The following is a 26,127-nucleotide window of genomic DNA, read 5'->3' as shown; positions in this document are numbered from 1 at the left end:
AAAAATAACACACACGTTGATTTCAGAGCTAACGAAAGATAAAGGAGAATCTTGTCAATTTTTTGTGAGATAGAGATGGGCATCACTTCAAAAAACAAAAATTAGATTGGTGTTACACATCACCATAGGATGCTAGAAGATGTGAGCCAATAATTTAAATTTTGAGGGAAAGTTTTAAAAACAATCTATAATTGTGAAGCATGCCTACCTAGTTTCTCCTAGGTATGAAACCAAAATAAGAGCTTTTTGAAAGTATGTGTGTAAAAATCTGGTTTTCTTCCCCAGGTCCTTGGGAAGAAGGCAGGGCAAAAGACTTGGAAATATATTCCAACAAAACCAAAGAATCTCACCAAAAGGTTAAAATGTGAGATTAAGAAACAACACAAATATGTAATGAAAAATGAAATTCTGGGTAGACCAACAACTGTGCTATGTACTGGCCCAGATCATAATTGTTTCAGGTTAAAACAGAACTCACTGGGGTCTGCGAATGTCTTCAAAAACAACATGGATTCTGTTGGCACAGATTCCAAGAGTAAGAAGTTAGAATGTGTTAAATATGCTAAAAAGCTTGTGGGGTAAAATTAATCTTTTCAGAAAGTCCAAATATGAAGCAAACTGACATGTGCCTTATTTTTGAGCAATTACCTGACTGTAAACACCTTAACACTTGGAATTAAGTGACCTAAAATAACTATTCATTCTCTGGGTTTTATCGCACTGCTTTGATGGCAGTGAGTAATATTATAAATAGTTTTTGTTGCTACTCAATTTTTAAAAATCAACCTAAAGAAAAAACATAGGAAAACATAATAGTTGTAAAACAAGCTGCAAATAAGATAAAACTTAGGTATGTGAGTACATGAGGAGCCAGTGGAAACTTCCTAAATTTGATGGAACAAGAAGTAAAGGTTCAATTATATAAATATAATTATTTATAATAATTAAAGTTATTAAAATAACCAATGAAAACTACAAATATACAGAATAAGCAGAGATGAAAGAAAATAGGGTAAATTTTCTGAATCTTAGAATGAGGATACATCATAATAAAGGTTAAATGAGTATAGTAGGAAACACCAAAACTAAAAACAAATGACCCAAAGTCATAATTTCTGGATTTGATTTGAACCCAGTTTGGGTTTGAACTGGAATTAGGAGATTTCTTGTCTTAAGTTATTTTTTTTATTGAATTCATATAAGCACATGGTTAAGAAGCCGAATGATTTGTTAGTTATGAAAATTGGCAAGCCCAGGCCCCCGTTCTATCTCTTTGATATATCCTTTCCCAGGGCATGTACTTATTTTTGAAGGATTCTTTGTATGTTTACCTCTGTATCTTTAGATAACGGTATTATATCACTATTTCTTACATATTGACATCTGCTTACAGAAGAGGATCTAGCTCTCCGTTACCGTGACAACATTCATGCTTCCCATTCTCCCAGTGATCCATGGAACCTCCCATATTTCTGGATCTTTCCTTCAGATTAGTCTAATAGTTCCTCCAGTGTAACTTCTGGTCTTCTTAGTTGGGGAGGATATCTAGGAAACTGAATTTTTCAATTGACTTTTAACCAGTCCCTATTTTAGCCTGGCAGTGAGCCTTATTTTTTTTATTTTTTAACCTCCTGTGTGGTTTGAATTTTTTTTTTTTAACTCTTAGGAATTCAGTTGAGATACCAGTAATATGAGTCTTCTTTGTGAAAAGATTGTGTTTATCATTTATAGTCAGCAATGAAGTAGTCGTTAATTTCGATTACTAAATGAAGTAGTCATTTAGATTTTATCCTACTATAGATGGGTATTATATACTGTGGAACACATTGAGTAAGTGTTCACCTGAGAAGTTTCCCAGAAAAAGATCTTACTGCTTATAAATGGAGGAGAGAGGGGCTCCTGTGGCTTAGTCAGTTAAGCATCTGACTCTTGATTTCAGCTCAGGTCATTATCTCACAGTTGGTGAGGTCTAGCCCTGCATCAGTCTCCGTGCTGACATTGTGGAGGCTGCTTGGGATTCTCTCAGCCCCTGTTCCACTCGTGTATACGTGCTCGCTCTCACTCTCTCACTCTCAGAATAAATAAATAAACTCTTTAAAGAAATGAAGAGAATAATATGTATTTGTGGAATAATACATATTTGTGGAATATGTATTGGTATATAGTACCAATGTATTATGAAGCTTTTCTATGAACTTTGAGGATAATCATGTTTTGGAAAGTCTTTCAGGAGTGGTGCCAAAAACTGATGATTAAGGGGGGAAAACATGTGCCTGTTCATGTTTTAGTTTATGCTCAGCAACATGTACAGGTGTGACTTTGAAAGCTAAGCTATAATTCATTTTCCAGTCACCAAAAGCTTTATAGGAATCTGTGATAATGACATATATAAAAGTCAACAAACTATCTTTCTACTTAATTATTAGGAAGGCTTGATTTGCTTGTTAGGGCTTAAGTGCATCATCAGGATTGTAAGTGTTTAGAATATTGGATGGACTACATTCAGAAATAAACATTAAAAAAAATTTACTTGGCATATAATCACAAATGTTTTTATAGTTTCTTATGGTTTGCTGGCAGTTCCAGCCCATGGAGAACCTTTCAAGAATGTGAATCCCTTTGATACATCAAAAACATGCATTGAAATGTATAAATGTCTTAATTGATTTGTATTGATCTTTTTTTTCTAACACACCTTTTTCCCAAACGTTTATTTTGAGAGAGTGCGTGCAAGCAGGGGTAGGGGTAGAGAGAAGAGAGAGAGAGAATCCCAAGCAAGACTCTGTCAACGTGGACCATGATGTGGGTGGGGCTTGATCCCACAAACCATGAGATCATGACTAGGACTGAAATCAAGAATCGGACACTTAACCAACTGAATCCACCCAGGCGCCCCTCATTGCTCATTTTTAATAAAATGGCCTTTACATTAAAATTGGGTTTGATGCAAAGAATACAAAAATACTAATTCAAAGGGATCCATGTACCCTGATGTGTATAGCAGCATTATCTACAGTAGCCAAATTATGGAAATAGCCCAAGTGTCCATCTACTGATGAATGGATAAAGGTGTGTGTGTGTGTGTGTGTGTGTGTGTGTGTACGTGTACACATACACAGACACAATTACTCAGCCATGAAAAATAATGAAATCTTGTCATTTACATGGATGGAGCTAGAGAGTATAATACTAAGCAAAATAAGTTAGAGAAAGACCCAATACATAATTTCACTCATATGTAGAAGTTAAAAGCAAAACAAATGAGCAAAGGGGGAAAAAGAGGGGCAAACCAAGAAAAGACTACCAGAGAACAAACTGATGGTTACCAGAGGGCAGGTGGGTGGGGGGAGGGGTGAACTAGGCGATGGGGATTAAGGAGTGCATTTGCTGTGATTAGCACTAGGTGTTGTATGGAGATGTTGATTCACTATATTGTACACTTGAAAACCCCTATTACACTGTATGTTAACTGGAATTTAAAAACTTAAAAAAGAATTGGGTTAGATGTTGTAATGTTTTTCCCAAAATACATTCTTCTAAAACAGTATTATGTAGGTAATCTCATTTTGTTGTGTGACATTTACGGTATTCAATAGGATCTACAAAAATTGCCCATATATACTTTGGTGGACAGGCCAGGAAGGAAAGCTCTCCAGCATTTCAAGCTAGTATGGATAGGAAGCATGTAAACTCTCATTCTTGATTGCCTGAGTTTGAAAGATTCTAGTTCAGCAGTGCCCAATAGGGCTTTCTTGCAGTGTTGGAAATGTTCATTCTTCACTATGCATTTTGGTAGGCACTAGTCATATGTGGCTAGTATGACTGAGGAACTGAATATTTAATTTAGATAGCTATATATAATTAATGGCTCCTATATTACAGTAAATATTAAGAAACTGAGGGAGAACATAAGTATAGAAGTGGTCACATTGACTTACGTTAGGATTTCTGGTCCAGATAAGTTTGTTTGGAATAGTTTATAGGCTCTGCAACTTCCTCACTTCTGATCTTCCAATCCTTACTGCCTGTTTTGTTTTGTTTTCTTTTGTTTTTTAACTAAAAAAAAAAAAAATAGGTTCATAACGAAATGCTAGGATTGAGACTTTTGGTAACTCTGGTAGATTGTTGTCACCTTCACCTCAACTTTTTTTGTGTGTCTAACCCCAATTCTTCTCACCAGTGGGAAAGGAATCTTATTTTGTCACGACCTGGTAAGTTTTTCCTATAAACTTTTCTAAACTCACAGTTAATTAAGGCATCTATTCCATTTACCACTAAAATTACATTTCCTAGGGTGTTTTCAAGTGACTCATTGACCCAGTTGTTCTCCAGGTATTTCTAGAATCTTACTAGTATTTAAAAAGGATAACTCTCCTGAAATCATTGTTGTACTGTATGCCAATTTGGATGTAAATTAAAAAAATAATAAAATTAAATAAATAAAAAGTATAATTCTACCTTAAAAAGTAACTGACATGATTCCTTTTAAAAGAAAATCGTTTTACTAAAATTTCTCCTTTCGATTTGAAATAAATATAGTACTTCAAAAAAATTTTTTCCTTAAGGTTTCAAGTTTCTATTCCCATGTTAGTACAGCCCTTGTAAGGTGTCTTTAGTCAGAGTTGAGTTTTCCTACCAAAGTCACCTCATCGAGTCCTGTGATCTCAGACAGGGGAGTGCCTTTGCTGCTGAATGCTATATAAAATGGTCCAAAAAAAGAAGGAAATGCAACCTACACCCCCAAAAACGTTTTACAAGCTGTATTTCCACATAAGACTTATACAAATAAGATAGAAAATGTGTTTGAAGAAATATCCTAAACACCTAGTTTCTAAATTACACTTATTTTGATCATCATAAGTATTTTGGATGCTGTCTTGACTGAAAAAGGAGCATGTTGCCAGACTCATTTTTTATTTTTTTTTTAAACGTTTATTTTTGAGACAGACAGAGCATGAACGGGGGAGGGGCAGAGAGAGAGGGAGACACAGAATTGGAAGCAGGCTCCAGGCTCTGAGCCATCAGCCCAGAGCCTGACGCGGGGCTCAAATTCATGGACCGAGAGATCATGACCTGAGCTGAAGTCGGACACTTAATCGACTGAGCCACCCAGGCACCCCTTGCCAGACTCATTTAAAGGTGAATGAATATGGGGCACCTGCATGGCTCACTTGGTTAAGCGTCTGCCTTTGGCTCAAGTCATGATCTCATGGTTTGGGAGTTCAAGCCCCGCGTTGGGCTCTCTTCTGTCCAAGCAGAGCCTGCTTCAGATCCTCCCCCCCCCCCCCCCAATATAAATAAGTTTTTTAAAACTTCAAAAAAATAAAGGTGAATGAATATTCCACATCTTTGTATGCACTAAAGTCTGTAATGTATACATTATAACATTCGTAGTTTCACTTGCTGTACTTTTTGTAAATGCTGCTACAGATTACTCACTTGGTATCCTTGAAGTTGAAGTTCAGTTTCATTTTCCTTACTTTGGGGTAGTGATCACACCCATAAGGCTACTGACTGTTACATAATTAACCACCTTTGCGTGGTATCATTGTGATTTCCTTTGGATCAGTCTGTTGGGATATATTGGACTCATGGCCCCATTGAACAGAATTGACCTAAAATCTGGTTTTTCCCTCAGCTTTTTCATAGTTAAATAGTTTTCTTTCATCACTTCTGACTTTAATCCATTCTGATCTTTGCTGCCTCTTGCTGTTAATAATTAAGCATCCACTTCATGTGTTGATTTCTCGTGTTAGTCAGGGTCTGCTATAAATCTCATTATTTTGTTTTTTTCTTTCAGTGTATCTAAGAAAACATCAGGCTTTAATTTCTGTACCCAAGGATAAGCATCCAAAATGGATTGGTGGTTTTTTGTTTTTTGTTTCTTGTTTTTACGGTGGCAAATGGACCAGTCTTTACATTTTGTGCAGACTTCTCATCTTCAAATATTTTTTTACTTTTGAATGCTCAGGGATTTATTTAAGAAATTATAAGCTCTAAGAAGTGCTGCTGTTTAAGTGGCTTATTATATACCTACCTACACTCTAAATTGGATGAGACTTTAAATCAGCATATATCCTATTTAGAGCATAGTTGTCAAAATATCTCTCAAAATGAAGAAGAGATATAAGCATTTTTAAATGTTTTTAAAAGTTTTAAAATGTTTTAAAAGTTTTCTTGTGTGTGCCTGGGTGGCTCATTCGGTTCACTGTCCGACTTCAGCTCAGGTCATGATCTCATGGTTTGTTCATGGGTTTGGAGCCCAACGTTGCATTCTGTGCTGACAGCTCAGAGCCTGGAGCCTGCTTCAGATTCTGGGTCTCCCTCTCTCTGCCCCTCCCCTGCTCATGCTCACGCTCTCTCTCTCTCTCTCCAAAAAAAAAAAAAAAAATTAAAAATGTCTTCTCGGGGCGCCTGGGTTAAGCTTCCAACTTCAGCTCAGGTCATGATTTCACAGGTCCTGAGTTTGAGCCCCACATGGGGCTGGCTCTCTGGTCAGCACAGAAACCCGCTTCTCCCTTGCTTGCGCTCTCTCAAAAATAAACCTTAAAAAAATAAATAAATAAATAAATAAATAAAAATGTTTTCTCTAAAAACACTTAAGTACTAGTTCAGTTCATCACAACATCTCAAACCCAAAAAGAATCAGTTGGGGGTGCCTGGGTGGCTCAGTCAGTTGAGCATCTGACTTCGGCTCAGGTCGTGATCTCGCAGTCTGTGAGTTCCAGCCCTGAATGGGGCTCTGTGTTGACAGCTCGGGGGCTTGGGGCCTGCTTCAGATTCTGTGTGTGTCTGTCTGTCTGTCTGTCTCTCTCTCTCTCTCTCTCTCTCTCTCTCTCTCTCTGCCCCTCCCCCGCTCATGCTCGCTCGCTCTCCCTCTCTCTCTCTGTCAAAAAAAAAAGAATCATTTGTAGTTTGTAGATGGTAGTAATGTGAATTGATGTGTGTTACCAAGAAACTGTTACAAAGGAGATCAGGGGTGCCTGAGTGTCTCAGTCGGTTCAGCGTCCAACTTCAGCTCAGGTCATGATCTCGCAATCCGTGAGTTCGAGCCTTCATCGGGCCCTGTGTTGGCAGCGGGAGCCTGGAACCTGCTCCTGCTGGAATCTATGTCTCCCTCGCTCTCTGCCCCTCCCCCACTCATGCTCTGTCTCTCTCACTCTCAAAGATGGGTAAATGTTAAAAAAAATGTTTTAAAAAAGGAGATCAATCAAAGTGAAATTTTTTTCAGTCAACTGTTATTACATCAGGAATTGACAGGAGTCACTTCAATAATTTCTTCTGTGAAGAGAGGAAGGAGATATAGTAGGTCATTCTATTTAAAGACATTTTTTAACATTAGTCTTCCTGTTTTGCTGAGAAGGGACTCAGATGTTCATCTTTTATCCTTTGTCATCAAGCAGGAAAAACTTATCAGGAGAAGCAGGTTCTGAAATTATTAATTCATACAATTTTAGGAAATTCCTCCGGCTATAAGTGAAATAACTTTAAGTCTCCTGCCAAAAGGAAAACCTTAATTTTCACAATGGACCATCTGTTTAACATTCAGTTGACCTTTTATTTTGAGAGGGGCCAGACTGCCTCCTCCCCAGAAGAGTGCCCTGTTGTGTGCTTCATAGTGCGGTGACTGATTTGGTTAACTAGCTGTGCTGTTCCCTCCTGCACTCCCCACCCTAGCTCAGGTTCCTAGGTTTTTATCACACTGGTTCTATTTTGCACCTATACAAAAAAACCTAATTACCACAAAACATTTGCTTTCTTTTTTAACATATGATTTAGTAAACCTTTTTTCCTTTTGTGGGAGTTTCTTAGGTGCAGAGAATTGAGTTAATCTTATTAATTTACTAACTCATTCATCCAAAAAATATTAGAAACCCTGTTATGTGTCAGGTGTCCTGCCTTGGCACTAAAGGTCCAGTGATAAGCAACCAGATGGGATTCTTGCCTCTGGAACTTGTAGTCTAGTTCATGGCACATTATCATCATTGATCTGTGAACATAAAACCTACTTTTGTTTTATTAACTTTTTTTCTTCTTTGCCTTCAACCTCTTTACCCATTTCCCCTCCACAAGCATCCACTCAAATACACATGTCCTTAGATATATAACACTTAATGTATGTGTTTAATTTACATTAATGGTAGTATAGATCTCAGTTTATTCCTTACTTCTTCACCCAGTACTATATTTTTAAGCTGTAACCATCAAAGTCACTACTTCAAACTGCATAATATTCCATTGTCTGCATCCGACACGTTTATGTATTCATTTTCCCGATGATGGAATCTATGTTCCTTCCTGTACCCTGATACAAATAATGCTGTAGTGAGCAAGCACCCCATACATATTACCTCAAGGACCTCTGCAAGTATTTCTTTGGAGTACTTACCTACGAGTAGAATTCTGGGTCATTGGTTAACAGAATGGCTTATCAAAAAGTTCACAAAAAGGTTCCTACTTTCCCCTATTCTCACCAGTACTTCATATTACTCAATTTTCTACTTTTTATTTTTCTTACACTTTTGAAATGATATTTCTTGCATTTCTCTGATGGTTGGTGAGAGTCCTTCATATATTTGATAGCCTTTTAACCCTCTATAAGTTGCCTGTTAGTATCTTCTGCTCATTTTTTCTCCTGAGTTTTTGTTTGTTTTTGTAGAAGTTCCTTGTACTTAAGATATCAATTCTGTCAGTTTTGGATGAAGAAATCATTATTCCCGAAGCATTTTTCACTGAATAAAAATCTCTATTTGAATGAAGATAAATCGACCAATATTTTATCTCTTGTGGATTTTGGTCTCTTAATAAGCTCTGTATTCTATTACTACTAGGTGTGTTTGTTTGTGTCAGCATTAGTTTGTCTTTATGACTTTGGCTGGCTTTGTGTTGACTGTCTCAATACCTGGGAGGGAAAATTCCCAGCTACCCCCACAAATACATACACACTTGAGCTCTCGGCAAAATTACCTTAGCTTCCCATTGACTTAGATGGGATGGTAAACAGCTTTCTTTTCTTTCTTTTTTTTTAAGATATATTTTTTTAAGTTTTTTATTTATTTTTGTGAGTGAGAGAGAGAGAGGGAGGGAGAGAGAGAAGATAAGTGGGGGAGGAGCAGAGAGAGAGGGAGACACAGAATCTGAAGCAGGCCCCAGGCTCTGAGCTATCACCACAGAGCCCAACATGGGGCTCAGGGCTCAAACATACAAGCTATGAGATCATGACCTGAGCTGAAGTTGGACACTTAACCAACTGAGCCACCCAGCCACTCCTGAAGATTTTATTTTTAAGTAATCTTTACACCCATAATGGGGCTCAGACTTAACAACCCCAAACTCAAGAGTCACATGCTCTCCCAACTAAAGCAGCCAGGTACTCCAGTAAATAGCTTTATTAAGATATAATTCACATACTATACAACCTACTCATTTAAAATATGCACATCAGTGGTTTTTAATATATTATAATAAATCTCTGCAAGTATTACCCAAATAAATTTTAGAGCATTTTTATTACCTCCAAAGAAACTCTATACTCTTTGGGCCATTGCTTCCCAACCCTTCCATCCTCCCTAGCCCTAGACAGCCACTGATCTCTTTCTGTCTCTTTTGATTGCCTGTTCTAGATACTTCATATAAATGGACTCATATAATAAATGGTCTTTTGTGACTGGCTTTTACTTGGTATAATTTTTTCAAGATGTATCCACTGTATAGCATGCGTCAATACTTTGTTCCTTTTTATGACTGAATAATATCCCATTATGTGGATATACCACATTTTGTTTAGCCTTTCATCAGTTGACGGATGTTTGGGGTGGTTTCTACCTCCGACTGGTACAAATTACACCACTGTGAACATTCATGTACAAGTTTTTGTGTCAGCATAGGTTTTTTACTTCTCTTGGGTATTTGGTTATTGACCCAGGATTGCAATTGCTTGGTCAAATGTTAACTCTGTGTTTAAACTTTTTAAGGAATTGCCAAACTGTTTTCCAAATTAATTGCTTCCCACTAACAGTGTATAAAGGTTCTAATTTCTCCATATCCTTGTCAGCTTTGGTCTTGTCTGTATTATAGCCATCCTAGTGGATATGACGTGGTATCGTGGCTTTCATTTGCATTTCCCTAATGACTAATGATGTTGAGCATCTTTTCATGTTAGCCATTTGTATCTCTTTGGAGAAATGTCTAGTCAGATCTTTTGTTCATTTTTTAATTGGGTTTTTTTTTCTTTTATGTTACTCAAGAATTTAATGCATTTCATCAAACTTACTGTGTTTATTGACACAGTATTTTTTAATTTAGAAATTATGTATGTCTTTTCATTTAGTATATTAGTTTTTCGCTTATCTCTTTCTCTTCATCAGTCTTGTGTGGGTACTCTTTTTACAAAGCAGTGGTTATGAGTTCAGGCTCCAGAATCATTCTGCCACATATCAATTCTGTCACTTTCTAGCTGTGACCTTTGGTAGGTTACCTAACTACTCTGTGCCTTGGTTTCCTGAAATGGAAAATGGGTGAATTGATAGTCTCTACGTCAGAAGGTCGTGAAAGGGTTAAATGAGTTAATAAATGAAAACTGTTCAGAATAGTGCCTGATATAACTGCTCAGTTAATGCGAGTTGCTATTGATAGTGGAAGGTTTTTCTAAGAGTCAGCTTTTGGTTCTGTTAATATCTATTGTTTTTTATTCTCTATTTTGTTGATATCTGTCCTTTAATTCTTATTTCTTTGTGTTTACACTTCTTGAGTTTAACACACGGACAAATATTCAAAGCTGGACATTTGTAATGAATAACTATAACTACTTCAGATGTATCCTACAACCTGTAATTTTATGATGGTATATCTGACTTCTTAATAGTCATAGGTATGTTCTTCCATGTCTGAAGTTTATTAACATTTATACCATTCTGAACAAGTTAAGTGACAAGTACCTCAGCACATTTTTCACTTTTAAATCCCTAACTCTTTCCAATTCTCTCTATATTGGTATTCCCCAAAGTTATGATTCTGGATTGTTTAGGGGTATACTTTGCTGCTTTTTTTCCTCCATTGCTTGCTTTAAACACAAATACACACACACATTATATTAACTGTTCTTTATCATATCTGAGATATTTCATAGAATTCCCTTGGATTTATTTTGTCCTTGCTGGAGTTTCTCAAAGAGGGTCTCAGTTTGGTAAGCCTTCTGAGTTTTAGTATGCTTATAGCTAAATTTATTTTATTGTTTTATTAAAATGGTATTTTATCTCTGTAAAATTCTAGGTTCAAAGTTTTGTGCGTTTTTATTCTTTCTTTCTTTAAAACTATCTCTCCAGTGTCTTCTGGTTTCTAGTGTCAGTTTTGCAAAGTCAGATGTTCATCTGATTCTTGTTCCTTTGTAGGCAATCTGTTCTTTTCTGGAAGCTTTCATATTTTTGTTTCTGGCAATCGTAATATTTACTATAATTTGTCTATGAAAATTTCCTTAAATACCTGTTTGGCACTCTGAGCTATTTCAGTCTGGATTTTTTTCTTTAATTCTGAGAAATTCTTAGATTCTTATCTTTGTTTTCTCCTCTTTTTCTTCCCTCTGGTACCCCCAAAGTATTGATACTGGTATTTCTACTTTTGTCCTTCTTAAAGTTTCTTTCATATTTTCTGTCTCTTCATCCCTTTCATCTTAAAAAATTCCATTTGGGAATTCCTCAATTGGATTGTCCATCTCACTAACATGTTTGTAAGTTATTGATTCTTGTATCCAATCCATCAGGTTCTTTATTTTAGATACTGATTTGTTTATATCCGGGATTCCAGTTGGATTTTTCTTTAGGACACTTTTGCATTTCATCTTTAAGTACTGTCTGTCTGTCTGTCTGTCTGTCTCTCTCTCTCTTTTTGAGAGAGAGAAAGAGCACATGCCAGGAGGAGGGGCAGAGGGAGAGGGAGAGAGAGAATCTTAAGCAGGCTACACACCCAACTTGGAGCCCAACGCAGGGCTCAGTCTCAGGGCTGTGAGATCATGACCTGAGCTGAAATCAAGAGACACAGCCCAAGTATTCTTTTTATTTTTTTATTTTTTTATTTTTTTAATATATGAAATTTGCTGTCAAATTGGTTTCCATACAACACCCAGTGCTCATCCCAAAAGGTGCCCTCCTCAATACCCATCACCCACCCTCCCCTCCCTCCCACCCCCCATCAACCCTCAGTTTGGTCTCAGTTTTTAACAGTCTCTTATGCTTTGGCTCTCTCCCACTCTAACCTCTTTTTTTTTTTTTTTCCTTCCCCTCCCCCATGGGTTTCTGTTAAGTTTCTCAGGATCCACATAAGAGTGAAAACATATGGTATCTGTCTTTCTCTGTATGGCTTATTTCACTTAGCATCACACTCTCCAGTTCCATCCACGTTGCTACAAAAGGCCATATTTCATTTTTTCTCATTGCCACGTAGTATTCCATTGTGTATATAAACCACAATTTCTTTATCCATTCATCAGTTGATGGACATTTAGGCTCTTTCCATCATTTGGCTATTGTTGAGAGTGCTGCTATAAACATTGGGGTACAAGTGCCCCTATGCATCAGTACTCCTGTATCCCTTGGATAAATTCCTAGCAGTGCTATTGCTGGGTCATAGGGTAGGTCTATTTTTAATTTTCTGAGGAACCTCCACACTGCTTTCCAGAGTGGCTGCACCAATTTGCATTCCCACCAACAGTGCAAGAGGGTTCCCATTTCTCCACATCCTCTCCAGCATCTATAGTCTCCTGATTTGTTCATTTTGGCCACTCTGACTGGCGTGAGGTGATAATCTGAGTGTGGTTTGGATTTGTATTTCCCTGATAAGGAGCGACGTTGAACATCTTTTCATGTGCCTGTTGGCCATCTGGATGTCTTCTTTAGAGAAGTGTCTATTCATGTTTTCTGCCCATTTCTTCACTGGGTTATTTGTTTTTCGGGTGTGGAGTTTGGTGAGCTCTTTATAGATTTTGGATACTAGCCCTTTGTCCAATATGTCATTTGCAAAGATCTTTTCCCATTCTGTTGGTTGCCTTTTAGTTTTGTTGGTTGTTTCCTTTTCTGTGCAGAAGCTTTTTATCTTCATAAGGTCCCAGTAATTCACTTTTGCTTTTAATTCCCTTGCCTTTGGGGATGTGTCGAGTAAGAGATTGCTACGGCTGAGGTCAGATAGGTCTTTTCCTGTTCTTTTTTTTTTTTTTTTAACAGGTTTATTTTAATTTATTTTAAATTTTAAAAATATTTTTAAGTAGTCTCTGTACCCAACGTGGGACTTGAACTTAAAACTGTAAGATCAAGAGTTGCATGCTCCATTGACTGAGCCAGCCAGGTACCCTATTTTAAATCTTTGTTATGTCTGGTCTAAAAGTTCTGCTCTAAATTACTTAATTTGTTGTTTGTCTTTTATGGCTGTTGTGTACTCTCAGATGTTTATCATTATTCACTGCTTTGTCTCCTCAAGATTTTGTTGCCAAGAAATAACTGGCAAATGATACATTTTTTACTCAGATGATTTTTACATAAAACACACTGGACTTAAAATTATCTAAATTTAGCAAGATATTTCAATGATTTTTAAAATTCCTATCAAGAGGGGCTCCTGGGTGGCTCAGTTGGTTAAGCGTCCGTGACTCTTGATTTCGGCTCAGGTCATGATCACAGTTTGTGAGTTTGAGCACCGTGTGGGGCTCTGTGCTGGCAGACCAGAGTCTACTTGGGATTCTCTCTCTCCTCTCTCTGCCCCTCCAGGCTTGTGCTCTCACTCTCTCTTGAAAATAAGTTAAGAAAAAGTAATTTTGAAATAAATCTGGGGATGAACACCAAAGGAGAGAAGCAGGAGAAAAGGTGCAGTGCCAGGGTCTAGTCTAATGAAAGGACAACCTGACCTTCTTAATGGTGGTGGCAGAAACTATTCCTTCCTCTGCTGCCCTAAACCAGATAACTGGTATCCACCAAATAACTTGCAAATTACCACTTTTCTAATAACAGGAATGAGAGAGCAACATAGACTTCCTTAAAAAAATGTATAAGTAAAACAAATAACCTTAATATAATCAGAACTAAACAAATTACTGAGGAAAAACATTTTATTCTTGATAGAAATTAAAAAAAAATTTTTTTTTAATGTTTTTATTTATTTTTGAGACAGAGAGAGACAGAGCATGAGCAGGGGAGGGGAAGACAGAGAGGGAGACACAGAATCTGAAGCAGGCTTGAACTGTGAGATCATGACCTGAGCTGAGGTTGGACACCTCACCGACTCCAAGGTGCCCCCGACCTCATCTTTTTGTTTTTTTCCCTAGGTTGTCCCCTCTCGAACTGACCCTTTGAGCTTTCTTTCTTGCCATCCTCTTCACCAGGTCCTGTATCCTCATGACCAGGTTAATTCATAGCCGAATTCTATAGTAGACATAACTAGTTTATTACACGTTCTTTGCCTACCAAGCCTTGGGCATGCCCTCAAAATGCTTCTGAGTACAATATTTCAGGGAGCCAATTAGAGCTACCACTAAAGATGATACCTCATTGTCATTTCTGTTCTATCAGACTATTTTCCCTTCAGGCTTTATTTGTTTTGAAGGTTGAAAAGGAAATAAAGGTAGAATAGCAAGTAAAAGTGTTTTCTAATATCCAGCGGACACTCTTCTGCCCTTCTCTTACTCCTCTTTTAGAGAGCTTTTTTTAATCTCTCCTATCCTTGTTTCTCTATCTGTGCTGTTTCTTATTCTCTCTACCTAATTAGTTTACACTGGGAAATTAACACATGTATATTGAGCATATGGATTAGATTTTGGGAAATCAGTATATTCGTATTGAGCATATAAACTAGATTTTGAATTTTGATTGAGTAGTGGATATAAAGGTCATTTCTTTCTTTCTGAATAGTCTCACTACTTTAGTCAGTCTCTTGAGGTAATTTCTTCTCTTATGTAATTACATTTGGCATAATGGTATGGTAGACATTTTTTTCTGTCCTTATATTAGATTTTTTTTTGTAAAAAATTACGTGTCACCAGATCTCTGGAGGTGTTTTGAATGCCTTCTTCCTGGAACTAAGCAATGGTCACCTGTTGCTAAAAAGGATAGGAATTTGAGAAAGGACAAGATAGAAAGAAATGCTGGCAGGGAAACAAGTATTAATTACTCTAGTTTTGTTCCTGGCTTCATATCAGCTAGAAACTTTTAAAATATTAATATTTTAAAAAGACAGGGGAAGGTGGACCATCCTTAAGTGTGCCACCCATATCTGTAGTAAAAAAAACTATAAGCATTGTATTTGTTCTTCACAATCACTCTGTTCAGTGAAGGTATTAGCTTCGTCTACTTATGAAGACAGTGAAGGTTGTAAAATAAATAATTTACCCAAGGGCAAACAGCTAGTAAGTGATAGAGTTGGGATTCCACCCCAGCTCTCTCTGACTTCAAATCTTATACTCCTTCCAATCTAACCATAGAAGAGGAGAAAATTTTAGCAGATTTTACCTTTTTTCCATAATGGACTTTATATTGTAGCCTTTTAAATTTGGGCAGTAATTACATACAGACATATTTCAAAGTCTTATACATGATTTGCGCCTCTGGCACCATGACTAAAACAACAGGCTTCTGAGACATAGTTTTCTGAGCCTCTGAGGCAGTGTAGCCCAGGGTGAAAGACAGTGGTTGAGTCTGGTGTCAGATCTGGGCTGCATGAATCTTGTATAGGTTTCTTAGATTGACATACAGAGTTGTTTTGAGAATTAAAACACATAGAATATGTAGCCCATGCCTGACAAATTGTAAGCACTAAAAAGGAATAATACATGCAATATTGTTATATCTTCACTCTATCATGTTAAATATCTAGCTTCTCCCTGAGATTCTGAGAATTTTCACTAAGTTAACCCAGAAATTGTGCGCTACTCTAATGATACTTCACACCTCCTATGTTGTTATCGGTGGAGAAGTAACAAATATCACCTCTACTCTTCATATTTTCATGTTTTGGTTAAATATTATAATATATAATAACTACTATTTGAAACATCCTATACTGTTTGAGTGTCTCCTGGTCAGGAAAATTTGCCTCACCACAGGATTTAAATTATTTCTAGAAAGATGCCAAAAAATGTGTTTGGGCAGAGGATTCTTGAAATAATAGTAGACACTGAACACCAGTAGAATTTACTGGTGTCTCTGTTTTAACCTTCTATTGTATGCAAATGCAGAATCCATATTTAGTAATTAAAACATTTACTGTCTCCTTTTCTTTTTCAGAAGATGAATAATCTTTCATTCAGTGAGTTATGTTGCCTCTTCTGCTGTCCACCTTGCCCTGGGAAAATTGCTTCAAAATTAGCATTTTTGCCACCTGATCCAACATATACACTGATGTGTGATGAAAGTGGAAGCCGCTGGACTTTACACCTATCAGAACGAGCAGACTGGCAGTACTCTTCTAGGGAAAAAGATGCTATTGAGTGTTTCATGACTAGAACCAGTAAAGGCAACAGAATTGCCTGCATGTTTGTGCGCTGTTCACCCAATGCCAAGTACACTTTACTCTTCTCACATGGAAATGCTGTTGATCTTGGTCAGATGAGCAGCTTTTACATAGGACTGGGATCACGGATTAATTGTAATATATTCTCATATGATTATTCTGGATATGGCGCAAGTTCTGGGAAACCAACGGAGAAAAACCTCTATGCAGATATAGAAGCTGCTTGGCTTGCTCTTAGGACAAGGTAAATGGTGATTGGGAGTATTTTCCACATTTATTATGATGTTTAATTGAAATTGCTTTATATAAAAAAAGAATAAAAGTAGTTTTTATAACATAACATGTTTTGAAGTAGTAAATAGAGATTATATGTACCAAAATATACCTGTGGAGAGTTAAGCTCTTAGAATGTAATTAAAAATTTTTACAAACAGCGTAAAGTTTTTACACAGATCTAATTTGTGTCTGTTAGTGCCCGTGGGTGATTTTCTTTAAAATTTAAGCCAATGACAAGTTTTGGTTTTATAAACTTACTAGAGTGTGATATAAAAATCTTTATTCAGAGTAACCTGGGTGGCTCAGTCAGTTGAGCGTCTGACTCTGGATTTCAACTGAAGTCACAATCCCAGGGTTGTGGGTCAAGCCTCACATCAGGCTATGTGCTGAATGTAGAGCCTGCTTAAGATTTTCTCTCTCCCTCTGCCCTTCTTCCCTGCTTGCACTTTCTCTCTCTAAAATAAAGAAAAAATGTTGATTTGAATAAACACTGATTAGCTAATCATTTACTTAAGAGTGTAAGAGACTGGATTGTTTTGGTGAATTGTAAGCCTGAGTCCTGAGTTTGCATTATTTTCTATAACAATCTCTTAGACAATGTGACTCAAAGATACCTTATTGGAACTATTTTTAAAGTATTCATTCTGTAAAAGTGAGATTTTTTACTTTACATTCTGGACTAATAAAATTTGGAGAGATGATCTTAAGCTAAAAAAAAAAAGGTAATGTTATGATAAATCATTTAAGCAGATTTTCTTATCATGTCAGTTATTCCTTGGTTATAACAATACATTTTTGGGAACTAGAAATTGCTTTAATCTTTCCTAATCACCAAGATACTTAGAAATTTTTCATGAAATACATTGCAGTTTTGTAGACTTCAGGTGTTTTTTTTTAATCAAATGGTTCATGTACAATAAATAAAGATACCTGAGCTCAAGTTATTCTTCATATTACCTCCTGAAAAGCTGCCTGACTTCCCCAAAGTATTTTAGACTAAAGCTAAAGGACTTAAAGAAAATTTACCATTTCTAATTTAATGTTTAAATATTAATGGTTTCGATTAGAACCTCAATTTTGTTAGCAGGCATAACCTTTGTTAGAAAATACCTTTAGAAACATTTATTCCTTGGGACACCTGGGGGTCTCAATGGGTTAAGCATCCAACTCTTGGTTTTGGCTCAGGTCATGATTTCATGGTTTGTGAGTTCGAGCCCCATATCAGGCTCTGTCCTCATGGCACAGAACTTGCTTGAGGATTCTCTTTCTCCCTCTTTCTCTGCCCCTCCGTTACTCACTCATGCTCGCTCTCTCTTGCAAAATATTTCATTTTTTTTTTAAAAAAGAAACATTTACTCTAAGATACAATAAAACTATAGTCTCTGAGGTCCATATAAAGGGGATTCTTAAATCATTTGCAATTATATGAAAACATACCTGACAAGTAGGAAAAAATAGATAAGTAGTATAAGAAATAAATAGTTGGGGAGGGGGCAGGGAATGATAAAAATTTATAAACTTAAAAACTGCCTTAAATGACCAAAGTCAAAATCGTCTCAGTCCTACAAACCAAAATAAATGAGTGCACACTTTCCAGACCCAGCCAATTGAATGGAGTATAATACCTGTCAGGAAAGTATGATAATAGATATTTTTAATAACAGATTTATTGAGATATAACTCTTTTAAAGTACAACTTCAGTGGATTAGTACAATTTTTAAGGATGCTAAGTTAAAGCAGATAGCCTTTATTGTTAGTGCTTCTCAAAAACATGAAAAGATAACTTATTCAACCAAAACACACTAGAATCCAATAGAGTGTTCTCTGCCTATGTTAGAAAAAAAAAAAAATCCACTCTTGTAAGTGGTTAACTTTTATTTTGCATCTTGTCTGATTTCAATTTGAAGAAATATTTATGAAATGATTTCTAGTCTTGATTAATTAATCTTTTTAAACATACTTAATGATTGAAGCGCCTGGGTGGTTCAGTTGGCAGAGCATCCGGCTTCAGCTCAGGTCATGGTCTCACAGCTTGTGGGTTCGAGCCCCCGCGTTGGGCTCTGTACTGACGGCTAAGCCTAGAGCCTGCTTCAGATTGTGTATCTTCCTCTCTGCCCCTCCCCCGCTCACTTTCCGTCTCAGAAATGAGTAAATGTTAAAAAACAATTTTAAACATACTTAATGATCATGCATACTTGATGAATGAGGAACAAGAGCAGAATAGATACATTTCTAAATAGTCCAATAGTCTTTGAATTCATTATCTGCGTGCTATAATGGAAAAGGCGCTGGACTGGGAGTCAGGGTACCTGGGTTCTAATTATAGATCTGCCTCTGACTTACTCTGACTTTGAACATCTGCTCAGGAAGCAGCTGAACTAGATTAAATGGTCTCTGAAGTCCTTTCTAACTTGTACTGTTCTGAAATTCTGTTATTGCTTTGAATTCTCTGCTAAACTGGCAGCTGCTTCTACTCTGGAGCCTTGCCATTGCTAGCATTAGTCTAAAATCCATAGTTGCCACCAACAGTGCTGCGATTCAGCTAACGGCAGCCTTACAGCCTCAAGAGTTAATGCTGTGCTGCAAATGTTCATTTTCATAAAATTTCTTCACTGTTTGAAATATGTGCAGCTAGGTCTTGTTAAAGAAAAGGGTTTTCTGAGTTTATTTACATTTGGAGTCAGTCTGGAGTAGATATGTCCAACCTCTGGGACATATCCAAATGCTTACATAGGACTGATTGGAAGAAATTATGGATGGTCATTATTACCTGGATGGTTCAGAGTCTTGCACCCCTGGAAAGGGCCAGAGGAAGCACGTAGGGTTTGTCTTGCTATTTTTTTTGTGTTCCGATACTTGAAAAGCTCCATTACCTTTTCAGAAGACCAGAGGCTGTTGTGCAAGTGGCCCTTCCCATCCAGAAGTGACTTCTTTCAGATTTCTAGAGTGGAAGGGCATGTTTGATCTCACTCTAACCCTTAATTCTGTATTTATTAGCTCCCGTAGCACCTCCACTCTGCTTGGAGTACTTTACAGTTGGGACAGTTGTACTATAGGCAGTAAACAGTGCTTGAAGCATAGTATATACCTGATATTGAATCAGTGAGTTGATACATTTAAATCTGCAGCATTTTTAAAGGGGGTAAGGCAGTTCTCTTGAGGTTTTAGCATGAAGTCTATTCATAATTAACTGAATCATAAGGCATTTGGAATTCTCATTCATCTGTTTATCTTTCCAATCATTAGTCCATTTCTATGAGCAAATAAAGGCAAATTTCAGAAAAAGTAGTAATTTGCTTTTGGCTAAAATGATACATATTTTTTATTCATAACATACAGTAACTGTATGTCAAGATTTTCATCACTGTGACTGGCTTCAGAAAATAAAATGAGCCACTTTTAATATCTAGACAAAGAACTTTTTGTTACTTTGAATGGAAGATAGATGGTAAATGTCTATGAAGTCTCAACCCATTAAAATGTCAATGATACAATATGTTCAGCATTTAGTAAAAAATACGCCACATTGAATTGCATAAATGATATAATGAATTAAGTTTAAAATTTTAAAAGACCTCAGCCATTATTTTTCTAAAAGATGAAACAGATGAAAAATGCTAAGAATACAGATATTATTATAGCATTAAATATGATAATGATGGCTAAGAAAGTGTATATTTTAAATATAAATTTGTTGACATGGTCTCATTCTGAGTCATTCTATTATAAGATTAAGTCCCTAGAAAATGATTGAATATTTCATACCAGTCCAACTCTCCACTTTATTTTTTTTTTTTTAACTCCTGAACTTTGTAGATATGGCATTCGCCCTGAAAATGTGATTATATATGGCCAAAGTATAGGGACAGTACCATCTGTGGATCTCGCTGCTCGGTATGAGAGTGCTGCTGTTATTCTTCATTCTCCTTTGACCTCGGGAATGCGAGTCGCTTTTCCTGATACCAAGAAGACCTACTGTTTTGATGCATTCCCAAAGTAAGTATCGATATTCCAAATTAATTCAAAGAAATCTTGCGGGAATTTTTTTCATCACTTAGGAATCCATAATATGATTCATTCAGCCATGAGCGTCTATTTTACACATATTATAGAAATTGTGAAAAACTAGTTTTTGAAGAGGATGGTGGCAGGAGACCAGTCAGGAGGGTGTAATGTTTGAGCAGTTGTAACCCTGGTGAAAAGTGCTAAGGGCCTCACACCCCAGAGAGTGGCACCAATAGTATTAGAGATAAGGGGATAATTTGAGAAATAAAATTGACAGAACTGCGTGTCACAGTGAATGTAGGATGCAAAACAAGAGAACTTGAATTTGATTCCTAAGGTTCTGACTTGAGCTGCTAGTGGATGATACAATTCAGCGAGACATGATACTGGAAGAGTGGAAGTGTAGAGGAGAAATGAGACACGTGTGCATAAAAATTAGTGAATGATGTCTAATTAAGGATAGCTGGTTTACAAAAGAAGTGAATTGCAAACAAGTTGAGTCTTAAGAATAAAGTATTGCCATCCTAGAGGCACCTGGGTGGCTCTGTCAGTTAAGCGTCCAGTTGGCTCAGGTCATGATCTCACCGTGAGTTCGAGTCCCACATTGGGCTCTGCATTGACAGCACGAATCCTGCTTCAGATCCTCTTGTCTCCCTCTCTCTCTGCCCCTCCCCAGCTTGCTGTCTTTCTCTCACTCTCTCAAAAATAAAATAAAAACATGAGAAAAAAAACAGTATTGGGGCACCTGGGTGGCTAAGTCAGTTAAGCATGGACTGCAACTCAGGTCATGATCTCACAGTTTGTGAGTTCGAGCCCCGCGTCGGGCTCTGTGCTGCCAGCTCGGAGCCTGGAGCCTGCTTCGGATTCTGTGTCACCCTCTCACTCTGCCCCTCCGCTGCTCGCATTCTGTCTTTCTCAAAAATAAACACTAAAACAATTTTTTTTAAAACGTGTTGCCACTGCATAGTCTGCAAACACACAGTATTATACAAATTTGAAAGAACTACTTCTGCTTCTCAAGACAAGATAAATGGAAATTCCTCCAGCTCCTCTTCATAATTGGGAAAAAATGGATGGCCCTTTTTTCTCAGAGGGCAAAGGCAAGAAGTGAGAAGCTGGCAAATTTCAGTCTCGCTTCTTTTCCCCAACTGGCAGCTATACAAAGAATTTTTTTGTGAATGATAGATGGGCCCAAGGCCAGAGTCCTCACTTGCTTCTTCATAAAAACAACGAAGGTCATTTCAAAAGCAAATTTTTCATCATTAGCCAGTAAGGGGTCATTTTTGTAGGGAAGCTAATGATGGGAGCATAAGATCTTATCACCAGAGCAAGCTGTGAGAGGGTTTTGTTTTTACATTAATTCAGGGTTTTTGTTTTAGAGAATAGTCTATTGGAAGGTATGTGCATTATATTGCTTCTAACTGAACAGTAGGAATGGTAGGGAGTATTTGGGGTAATGCTGTTGCCAGCTTATATTCTCTGTCCAGCTCTCTCTTGAATTTCTGCTACACCAACAAAGAAAGCAGCACTTAACTGCAAACTGTCTGAAAAAGGTCATAATTTTAAGTTTTAAAATTTGTTTGTAAGAGTTCTTTGTGTAGCTTATGTCTCAATGTTGCCTTTTTAAAATTGCTTTGATCTCTGATATTTAAAATGTTCTCTGATATCTGATAATTCTTCGTTGTCTGTTCATGTGTAAGAGAGGAACTAAAGAGTGGACCTGAAGCAGGTGACAAAGGCTTGTTGACTGAGCTTAACTATACAGGGATCTGTTCATATCAGTTAGTTGGGGATCCCACCCCATGTCACTATTTTCTGTATCTTTCCTCTTAAAGTGGATGTGGTCTTCAACAAAGATTCTTTCTAAAAGTCCCCTCTGGGTACACCTCAGTGGCTCAAGTCGGTGAAGCGTCCGACTCTTAATTTCGGCTGAGGTCAGGATCTCTCAGTTCAAAGGATCGAGCCCCGAGTCAGCCTCTGAGCTAAACAAACTTTGAACAGATTCTGTAGACTCCCATCACCTGCCTTCATCCCCATATCAATTTCTGACCTTCGGGTGTATGCGGTGGTATAAATTGGGTTGTGTCTTCACTTTATCTTCTATCCTCTTAAAATTGGTTTTCTCTTATACTTTTAATTTGTTACCCAGCTCCAAAATTATGTATTTTTTTATATTCTCCCTATTTCAGGGAGTTGATGCCACAAGACAAAAAAACATTTTGTTGTCATTTTAGTAGATTAAGAGGCAGAAAAAAATACGAGTGCAGGGAGGTATAAAGTTAGCATATGTTTGAATGGTCCTTAGTTTCCTCTTCTTCCAAACTAAGTTTTCTTTGTGCTCAATATTGTAGAAAGGTACAGGAGGCTAACAGTAACTATTGAATGATTCCCCTGAAACAGAAGTGCCTAAAGTTAGCTTCCTCAGATAATCTTAAGAAAAGGAGTATGTAAAGTGACTTCTAAATCTTATTTGAAATCCAAGAGGCATCTGTTTCTTCTGTTTTGATTCAAAGACTATTTTGGTATTCGGTATGGCACAAGAGAATTTGTTTTACGTTTCTTTTCATAGATAATTCGTTGACTTCCTTCTGCCTTCTCTTCTCTTACAGCATTGACAAAATCTCTAAGATAACCTCCCCAGTATTAATAATTCATGGGACTGAAGATGAAGTCATTGACTTTTCACATGGCCTCGCATTGTTCGAGCGTTGCCAAAGACCTGTGGAGCCTCTGTGGGTTGAAGGGGCAGGTCACAATGATGTGGAACTTTATGGACAGTACCTCGAAAGGTTGAAACAGTTTGTGTCACAGGAACTGGTAAATTTGTAAAATATTCTGTAAATTTGCATACTGGGTTTTCTTTCCTTGCTGAACTGCACTCTTTGGTAAATAACATAAAACCTGAAGGTTTTGTTTGCAAATCATGTCAGTTGCCTTCATAATTGTACAGGTAATGATTTGTTAACAGACTTAATGAAGGTTTTAATTACCAGAACTAGAAACTGGAAATAACAGTATCATGCAGTCAAGCTGTGTAATTTATATTTTTTCTGTGAATTTTTTTTTAAACATCAAAATGAGTACTGTATGAAATTTTAATTCTATAAAATCAAATGCTGTAAAAGTATTGCCAAATGCTTTTGCATATCAGAAACAGATTTATAAATATTTTTAAAACATCTCAATGTACTAAATCTTATCCAGGTATACAAATGTAATATTCTTTCAATAAAAAGCTGTATATCTAAAACAATTCAAGTACTCATAATAGAATAAACTGTATGAAAATGTGCAAGTTCACTAGAGATGACCTAAGCCCTGTTGTACAGGGATAAAGGTTTAAACACTTATTTTATTGTAAAATACATTGAATTTTCTGTATTCTCTGGTTATCATACATTTTCTCCTTAAAAAACAAATGATGTAAGTCTTAATTTTTATGCCATCTATTAATTTACCAACTAGTTACCTTGTAAATGAGAAGTCATGATAGCACTGGATTTTAACTAGTTCTGATTTATAGGTTTGGTACTATGAGGCAACTACTTAAAATTCTCATTTTTGTTTTTTAAAAGGCATTTAGAGCTTCAAGAATGATTTTGTATGCAATGTTGTTTTAAATTTTGACTAATCTCATAGAATTGCTGTACTCTCCATTATAAGAAAACCTGAGAGTCCGTTCGTTAGATGTTCTTCAAGACCACAAACAGGCTGGCTATTTGGTCATTTTTCACTTTGGCTATTTTTAATAGGACCTGTTGTTTTAGATTACTATCTGAGAATTTCATGGATTCACTCCTGATACAGGAGATAAGAGAACATTTAATTCATAACTTTTATATTAACCAATGTAGTAAAAAACAAAGCTCACACACAAAAACTAAGTTGCCTTTCCTTGAATGAATCCTGCCTGAATAAAACAATGAAAGAAAAATAAAAATAAAATTAATGGTATGTAGTCTAATTTGTAAATGAATGAATATTGAAATAATACACACTGTGGATATATTTTAAGGCCTTATGTAGTTTTAATTGTTCTGCTTGTTCTGTGGTTATGTCTAAGACTATAGTATATGATTCTCTTCAAAGTATATCAAGTATTGTGAATGCTTTGGTTCAGATGTGTCAAATTAACAGTAAAACAACAAATATACCACCCAGCTGTGCCTGTTTGCCTTCTTCCATGTTTCCCATCCCTTACCATCAAGTCGGGAAAAAATTACCATTCATCTTAATAGAACGTAGTTCTGTAGTTTTCTAAATTTTATCATTACTTCTTTTTTTGGAGAGAATTTTTTGATTCTCAAGATTGTTAATGGAGCCTGTACAATTCCTATTTTTGTACAACATAAACACCAAAGTGTAGCTAAGTGTTTTCTTTGATTACCTGTTAAATTTAAAATATTGATCATACCAATTCAGTATTCATTCATTCATTCAACAACTGTTTATTCAGTCATGTAGAACCCTGTGCCAGATAAAGATGGAAGTCAACCATGTCCTCATAGACTTCATGGTGTATGTAACCAAGGACACAGACACCTTATTGCACAAGTATTGCTATTTGGATAAGGGCTGAAGGACATTTGTAGCTTATATATAATAGGTAAAAGGTACTCTTGGGAGGGGAACATGGTGGGAAGGGCAAGGAAGAATTTGACAAAGAAGTGATCTTTGATCTGAGCTTTAAGGATGACTAAGAAATGACTAAACATGGTGGCCAAGGGAAATCCTTGCTGCCTGAAGGGAACAGTATATGGAAGCCTAAAGAAAGGATAGTGCATTTAAAATGTAAAAAGACTGCCCAGTGGGCAAGGGGAATGGATGGCATAAAGATGAGGCTGGCAGATTAGTTAGAGGCACAATCATACATGGTATCATGGGCCCTGATCATTACCCTAGACACAATAGAAAGCCATTGATAGGATTATGAAATTGGATTTGTCAGGAGTTTATAGATGAAAAAAAAAAAAACCTGGATATTTTTAGTTTGCCAGAAATAGCATGTGAGCCGGTTATAATTGGCTGTAATCTTAGGATGCTGAAAAATCCATCATGGGAAGATAATCTCATACAAAATGCCAGTCAGGCCACATCTGTAAATATTAATTTCATTTCAGGATCCAGTGAAAGGATATTCACAAACTAGTGCAAATTCTGGAATGTTTTACCAAGTTGGAAAGAGTCCCACAAACTAAAGCACAAACCATGTAACTAAGGAATGATAGCTATGTTCAAGTATTTGAGAGACATGTATAATTGATTCTTTTTGACTCAAGAGTAGAACTAGGTAAAAATTGCAAAATGGCAGGTTAGAGCTCAGCATAAGAAAGAACTGTATGGTCGTTTGTCCATGA

The 26,127-nt window shown here is 36.7% G+C and overlaps 1 protein-coding gene across 3 annotated transcripts in view; it reads left to right on the top strand.

Moving 5' to 3' along the window:
• Positions 1-24,928, top strand: part of ABHD17B (abhydrolase domain containing 17B, depalmitoylase) — a 53,075-nt gene extending 28,147 nt beyond the window's left edge. For all 3 annotated transcript variants that reach the window (XM_019463611.2, XM_019463610.2, XM_019463609.2), the window contains 3 exons: positions 16,263-16,732; positions 20,582-20,761; positions 23,380-24,928. In XM_019463611.2, coding sequence (XP_019319156.1) covers positions 16,266-16,732; positions 20,582-20,761; positions 23,380-23,599 — 867 coding nt within the window. In that variant the 5' untranslated portion in view covers positions 16,263-16,265 and the 3' untranslated portion in view covers positions 23,600-24,928. The remainder of the gene's footprint in view (positions 1-16,262; positions 16,733-20,581; positions 20,762-23,379) is intronic.
• The last annotated feature ends 1,199 nt before the right edge of the window (positions 24,929-26,127 follow it).

This window comes from Panthera pardus, unplaced genomic scaffold (genome assembly GCF_024362965.1).
Source record: "Panthera pardus isolate Hobbes unplaced genomic scaffold, ASM2436296v1 HiC_scaffold_20, whole genome shotgun sequence".
Taxonomy (NCBI): domain Eukaryota; kingdom Metazoa; phylum Chordata; class Mammalia; order Carnivora; family Felidae; genus Panthera; species Panthera pardus.
This window is presented reverse-complemented; position numbering and strand designations above follow the sequence as displayed.